The following is a 7813-nucleotide window of genomic DNA, read 5'->3' as shown; positions in this document are numbered from 1 at the left end:
TCTGACATTCAAGAGAGAACCTCAGAGTGAAGCTCATGTACTGGCCAGATGTACCTTGACTCTCTGTAGCTGTAGGACTGGTAGATACAGAATTATTTGCATCATTCTTATCTGCTGTGACTTGGTATCAATATAATTTGTCTATTATGGAATGGAAAAGTCATGATCAGTCTGAGGGTTTTGGGTCCACTCAGAACAAGGCATCTGGGTCATAAATCCATTCAGAAAACGCAACTATTTTGTGTAGTGAAGAGAAAAAAATGTAAGCCTTTGAATTTGTGATGGTGATAATTTGGAGGGACTCTTTAACAGTATCAAAGCATTATAGAATCATGGGAAAAGAAGGCAGGAAGGAACCTTATGAAGTCATCTAATTTAACTCCATGCACAAGACCTAGATCTTTGTCTGAACCGTTTCCTTAAAGTCTTTGTCTAAACTGTTATTAACAACTTAAAAGGATGGGGATCCTACAGCCTTTTTAAGTAATCTGCTCCAGTACGTAACCATGTGCACTGAGAGGAGCCAACCTAAACCCTTGCCTCAATATAAGAATGTTATTGCAATGTAAGACAGTTAGTTCTTGTCCTGAGCGGTGCTGAAAGCAATACGTACCTCACTATGCCAGGGGAGGGTAAGTTGCAGCAGAGATGTCCTCTTGTTATTTTTCCATTCTGGCTGGAAACCCTTATCCCTATAATATTTGCTTGAGCCAGAACAGAGTTATCCCAAGAGTTCCAGGTTGATGTGGTTTAGGGCCTTGGGTTATGTTTGTCTTTTAATTTGTAGCTTTCTAATGCATACTAAATTTAAACAACTGTCTTAAAAAAGAGGTGCTACAATGATTTCCTGACCAATGAAAAAGATCTGTAATAGGGTAATATAGAAAAGATATATGTACAAAGAATGGGGAAAAAAGCTGTGGAATACTATCTGAAGTCCTCTCTGGATAAAGGCCAGATTCAGTAACTAAAAAAATAAGTGATGCCTGTTTTGTAAAGCTGATTCCTATTTACTATATGTGAAGGACATTTAGAATGTCAGTTTCACAAATATTTACTTTAAAAGATTTTTTTTAATAGGAATTGAGATTTTGCGCTTTTTAGGAGAGGATAGATATGTTAAATAGGACAACTTTCTCTCCATAATACATGGTTGAATATAGAAAATAGCTGTTTCAGTCTTCTTGGTAAATCCAGAATATTAGCTGTGCATTTGAGAGAAAATGTTTTGCAGTGATTTATCTGAGGCACAGACACCTTTCTGTTTCTGTGGTAAAAATACTGGAGCCGAGAAATGTATATACAGGTATCTGTTCATTGTATTAGAAAAATGAGAGAGATGAACTGATCTAGAACCTAAGTTTTGAGATTTAACTCTAGCTTTCTATTTACAGAAAATATTCTGGGATGGCATGGGCCAAAGTCTCATTCTACTGATGAACTGAAAAATGGTGCCCTCAGCTCCTTATCGTCTGCTAGTGCCAGTTTAACATGGGCCATAGTACCAACTGCAATGCAAGATGGGCAAGCATTACATTCGAATAATGAGGTAAACACAGTTGACCTGTGCATGTGATTCTCTTTTTTATTTGGGTTACAAAAGCTCTGTTTTTCAAGTGTGTTTTCATTCTTGTCTAGTTGTTTAATGGATGCTTTACTCATTCCTACTGCTTTTCAGCTTTCTGAAACTTGTATTATTTTAAATGACTCAGTAAGTCATGTTAAACAGATAAGATGCATTTGTCAGCATAGTCCATTTTATAATATGTAAATTGGTTTTATACGGCACCTACTGTGTGTTTTTATTGAATCTGTGACATACTGGAGATAAACATACAACCACATGAGGTTCTACTCAGTCTGGAGCGGCTTTGATCCCCAATGGAAGAATTATGATGAGTCCATTAAGAAGGTATCTAATGATACATGGTTGGAGTGGTTCTTGCATATATTTTAATACTTCATGGAATAATGACTCCTTACTTCATACTGACATAGCAAGTTATGGCAATTCTTTAGTTGTCTGTATTAAGGATGTAGATGATAAAAACTGCCTTACATGTCTTTGTTTCTGAACTGGCAGGACGCAGCAGAATATTTATTAGGATATTAATGTACATACTGTGTGCTGATAGACATTGCTATAAAGCACTGTCATGCTGATGATTGACATATTATCTCTCTCTTTGAGGAATTTAGCAGCTGAGCCTGCAGTATACCTGCTAGTTCACACAGCAGTCTGAGGGTGAATGGTACAATGCCTGGTAATTTAATTCCATTGTGATGTTAATATTTGGGTTTCAGTGAAGGAGACAGATAGCTTTGTAAGGGGTGGGGGGTTGTAAATTAATTGCAATGGAAAACTTGAAATCAGTTCTGCATTGCTTGGGTATCTCACCAGAGAGCACTGCAGAGAAGCGCACTTCATCTGCTCTGAGCCCATTACCTTTCAGAACAGAGAATGGTTCTAAGATACATTTTGTTTGTCTGAATATTAGAAGAGATTGTGGGCAAAGCTTGCTGTATTACAGTGCATCTTGCACCAGCAGAGTAATTGTGCCCCTGGGGAATTTACTTAAGGAGTTTGGTAGTGGAACATCTTTGATCTCTGCAGGGGGCTCCATGTTGACATCACAGAGGGATGCACTGAAACAGTGTGCTGTTCAAAGTAGTCTATTGTAGCAACACCATTAAATTCTGGGACAGCACTGCTGACTTCCGTAAGTCTCTTTGTGATGGAGGTTTTGGTCGCTTGTGTCTGTCATGTGCTCCACCATGGGCAAGTTCCTTTTGCAGAAGCTGGATGCTGGGGGGTGAGGGTAGGGGGGAAAGCTCACATGTGGCGGCGAAAGCTCACTGCCACCCACCCCCTGCACTGCTGCCACTCCGCATGCCCTCCACTCGGTGCAGCATCCGGCCAAAACCCCCCTGTCCTCAGGTAAGTGGAATTTTTATGTAACCGTCACCCTGCTTACCCCACTCATGCTGGATAACAAAGCTTTTACTGTTTGTTTGTTTTTTTTTTGCTATAATGAAATATGTAATGATCTGGGACTTGTCCATCAGTGAAGTATTACTCGCAACCATGTCATACCACCCTGAATTTAGCATAATGAATTAAAAATGGCCGTTGCCATTACTAAGTTAGTTGCAATTTTAGTTGAAGGTTGTTCACCGCATTTTTTTGAATGGCCGAGTATAAGAAGGATTGGAAGAAGGGGGCTGGATTCGATGATCTTCCGAGGTCCCTTCCAACCCGAATGTCTATGAAACATAATTCATATTTCATCCAGCATTGAGGTCAATGGACAGCAGATAAGCATATGATCTAAATTTTCTGCCTTTGGAAATTGTGTAACTTATTTTTTCAAATAAGTAAGCTACGTTTCTTTTAGCCTATGCATGCAAAAGAAAAAAAAAAAAGAAAAGCTGGGGGGAGACAGTGTTTTTAAAGAGCACTGTTGTGAGAATAATTTTATTGCTCCTGAATAAACTGTAAATTGTTTCATTGGGCTTTTGACATGTTCAGCAAGAGATAAAGTTGGCAAAAATAACCGTCAATTATATCTCCTGGCATCCGAGTGTGAGCTCCTGCCAATTTTGTCCATAAAACCTCTTTACGATTCTTTCTTTCCTTACTTGTTTCACTGTCAGCGTGATATAGTCTTTTTATTTTGGTTGAGAAAATGCCTCAGATGTTAAACTTTTAAGGAAAAATAATTGCATTATTTTCCTCTCCTGTTCTTTTTTTTTAACCAGAGCAGCCTCTTTATTTTTTTTATTACAGCATCTTCTTTGACAGCTAACTCAACAAAAGTGAATTCTAAGCAGCTGTAGCTTGGAAACGGGTTTGCTGGAGGATAATTGATGATGCATGCTGGGCATAAATAGCGTGACCTACAGAGTATTGAAATTCTAGATTGCAGTTTAAACCTCAGTGGTTTGTCAGTGCCCCAAGTCCCACCTGATTATGCCCAACAGAGTTGATAAGGTGTGGACCCACAACATGGCTAATGTATCCGATTCCTCTTGCCCATTTTCACATAATAGACTTTACATGACATTCATTCCCCTCCCCCCCATTTATTTTGATATATATTTTTAAAAAGTCCAATTGGGTAGGTAGAAATGCTGGTCCCTTTGTCATGCACACTATTATTCATAAAATGTACTGGTAAAGAGAGAATACATGAAAGCATGTTTTTGTCCACCTAAGCTTAACTAGGTTCCCATCACAAGTGATGATAGAGATACTGCCTATGTCAATGTTTGCATTTCAGCAGCTACCTCTAAAAAGCTTCTGCTCATTGCCTGCTCTGAATGGTTGAACCAGCACATGCCAAGCACTGTGATCTGGTGTGTTATTTCTCAAGCATTTGGTTCTCTTCTGGTCAACCTTTATGTAGTCATCCTAACTATAGGCTGCATGCCTTAACTTGGGTCCCTGAGGAACATCTGTTTATGTGGTACATTGGCTTCACTAGGCACTTGTATATTATTCCCAGTTTCCATGTATGATCACTTTGCTTTATGTGGAACCTTATTGTTGAATGACCACCAGTAGATCCTCAAAATTAGCTTCAAGCATAACTGATGTGACTTTTTAGTGTGGCCCAAGTTTTGCCAAAATTGGGGAGACTGGGGAGCACCGTGCTTTATACACTGAGATCTTTGGCACTGAAAGCCCTCTTTTCTGCATGAGACCTTGAGGTAACAAAGCTAGGTTCCAGAAGTACTTTACAGTCCTCCTCTGTATTTCTGCATTAAGTGATTCATCAGCAGGTGCCTTGCTTTCCAAGTAGTGAAAGTCAGAGGTTTCCTTCTGTATTTTTCCTTCTCTGCCACTGACATGGCGGTCCCCATGGCATATCAGGCTTTCCATAACTCATTTGTAGGCCACAGGTGACTTTTGCCTCATCTAGGGCAGTAACTGTTTGCTTGTTGCAGCTTGACCTGATTTTTTTAACTTCAAAGCCAGTATTGTCAGCATACTGTAAGTTGCTAGTCGCTGCCTTGAACATGATTTGCTGTAGGTGAAGAGCTTACCATTTTTATATATTACTGTAATTTGAAGCTTTGATGTGGGTGTGCTGTCATAGGCATTATGGGGGGACAAATTTCAGAGGCACAGTGAAGAGGACAGGAGCCTATTATGTAGCTCTGTCTGATACCAGGTGTGATGTCAAAGGAGAAGGTCACTAAAGCATGTGACCTTTCATCCCATCATGAACTCCAACAATCAGGTGGGTATTCTTTTCTGAATTCATTTCTATTCATTCATTTTTATTTTCAGAACCTGAAAATAGGGCCCGTTCCCAGGTCTGAGGAGCAGTCATCTCTTTAATTTCCACATTGGTGGTGGTTTGCAGTGAGAGCAGCTGCTGTGTTGTGTTTTATAACACTTATTGCTGCTTTTGATTTTTTCAAGTGTTGTCATAGTCTTTTATTCATATATAGGATATTTTGATAATATTGGCAATCCCCAGTATTGGAACATCACAAGACAGGCCTCAAACTCATGATGTTAGCCAAAAATCATGTGCACTTAAAAATGAACAAAAACAATTTCCTGCCCTCCTAACTTTTATAACTTCTGATCCTGAAGATGCATTGCGGTCTCACTTCTGGTATTTACTGTGACCAGGGTGCTTCTTTTCTTTCCCACCATTCCCTCTCCTTCCCCACCTTTTCTCTTTCTTTTCATGGAAGCTGAGATTCTCACATAAATACATGACTCCAGAAGCTGGGGCATCAGAAAAATATATTGCAGATTTTATAACATCATAAAACTTGGGCACATTGCATGATTTGGCAAGAACTGGAGTTTACAAAACTCTTCCTATTTCTCAGCGACCGCTAGTAGCTTCCACCTAAAATGGATTGAATACAGTGAAGCGCCTGGAACACTAAACAGAGTTCTGGATCTTCCTCCCCTTTTCAATTTATAGAAAGCTCGATTTGCTGTAGGATTTTTATTTTTTGAGTGGGTTAGGGAAGAGCTGGAAAGTAGGAAGTAGTTTTGTGGAGAAATTCTGTGCTTTTCATGGTAAGTTGTTTTCCCAGTCTGGGGCCATAGACCCAAGGGGAAAGAAGAGAGCTTTTTGGCTGACATGCAGCATAATCCATTAGATGTACCAACTAAACAAAATGTGAATCGACCTATAGCTTAAAATAGAACAAGCCATTATGTTGCTACCCTTGAGGAAATCTGCTGACTCAGCTTGTTATGTTACAGCATTTTATTTACAAAAAGAAAGACCAAAGCGACAAAAGCACTCTGTTTTTTACCCTCCCATGTGATGTAAATACTTAGCATATTGCTGGAATCTGGCTGGCTGCATCTGACCTAGGCTTAAGTCATGAAGACTATCGGGAAAGAAGATTGAAGTTCCATGTGAAGCATTCAGTATATCACTGAATTTCATTGTTCAGCAGTGATTTGAAAAGAAAAAGAGGGTAAATATTAGGCTGAAGAGGCTGCTGAAGAATCTCTGTCAGATGTAAGGCCATAACCTCCATGCCGACTGTTTTCTGGCAGTATTATCAAAATGCTCAGTCTGTTTGCCTGGTGGTAGTGTCCTACTTAATTTTAACTGGTGTATAGTTGTTTTAGGAAATATAGTGCCTTAATGCAGCTAAAAAATTATGCAGTTTTTCTTCTCAAGGCCAAGCAGCCCTTACATTTAATTATTTGGGCTTTGATTCTTCTTGCCTGAGCCATTTGAGAAGATAGTGGAGTTTTTGATTTACAAAGATTATTTTTCCTCAGCAACACAGTATCAGAGTACTTCCAGCAGTGCATTAAAGCAATGTGACTAACATCTGACGTGGTTTGTTGTTGCTTGTGTTTTAGATGTCCATGAAGAGAATGTCAATTGTGAACCATTTTTTAAGATGCTTTGGATTCTTGGCTTACACTTGATAATATTTTAGGGATGTAATAAGTTTTGGAGCTGTGAATTTTATTGAGGCTTTTCTTTTTTGACCTGTTAGAATTTTGGTATTTGAGAAATATACATCTGGTCTCTTTTCATCTGGTAGTGTGCGTTATATCTAGAGATCTTCCTCTTAGCTTACCAGTGCCTATTTGCTTTCTGTTGTATATAGTGTTTGTCCAAATACAACTTACTGCAACTGAAGTACTACCTGAGCTAACCAAAGAGAGATTGAATGCTGTGAAAGAGGTATTTTTGTTTGCCTGTTTCAGCTGCTGCTTTCAGCTAGGGACAGACATTACACACAAACTGGTTTAAGTGATCAGAAACTGGTTTAAACCTGTAACGGAACAGACATTCAGTGCACATAAACCAGTCTGAAAATGGCTGAAACCGGTCTGAGAGAAATGTGGTTGAATGTAGTTATCAGACTTAACTGATTCGGTTGTTAGGCTAACCTGCAGAGATTGAATCAGTTCAGGCTCTGGCTTTTTGAATCTGTCCCTAGCCTTCCTGTCCTGGGTATGGCTGTGTAAAATAATCCATTTTTGTTTTGTTTTGTGTTGTTTATTTTTTAATGCATTTGTATAGTGAAACACTGGGTGAAGGGCCTCCCTTTCTGAGGGCATTACCCAGTCAAGTACAGAAACTGGATGGCTACTGAGAGATCCTTTAGCATTGTTGATTAGAAATTGAACAAAAAAAATTGTTTGTGGAGGATTCATGGCAATTTTGCTTTTTACTATCTGGGTTCTTATAGTTTCTGCTGCTACTATAGTTTTTTTTTTACACAACTGCAGGTTACTCAAATTCCGTTCTGGATAATTAACTTCTGCCAACCCAGTATCCTGTTTATGGCTTGAGCAGAATGAAGAAAT

At 39.1% G+C, this 7813-nt stretch overlaps 1 protein-coding gene across 1 annotated transcript in view; it reads left to right on the top strand.

Annotated features, from left to right (window-relative positions):
- The window catches only part of OSBPL10 (oxysterol binding protein like 10), a 195424-nt gene that overhangs the window by 122672 nt on the left and 64939 nt on the right, over window positions 1-7813 (top strand). Inside the window, exon 6 of the mRNA XM_019508706.1 lies at window positions 1395-1549. Within this exon, the coding sequence (XP_019364251.1) occupies window positions 1395-1549 (155 nt within the window). The remainder of the gene's footprint in view (window positions 1-1394; window positions 1550-7813) is intronic.

This window comes from Gavialis gangeticus, unplaced genomic scaffold, assembly GCF_001723915.1.
Source record: "Gavialis gangeticus isolate Ggan-Ray unplaced genomic scaffold, GavGan_comp1, whole genome shotgun sequence".
NCBI lineage: Eukaryota > Metazoa > Chordata > Crocodylia > Gavialidae > Gavialis > Gavialis gangeticus.
This window is presented reverse-complemented; position numbering and strand designations above follow the sequence as displayed.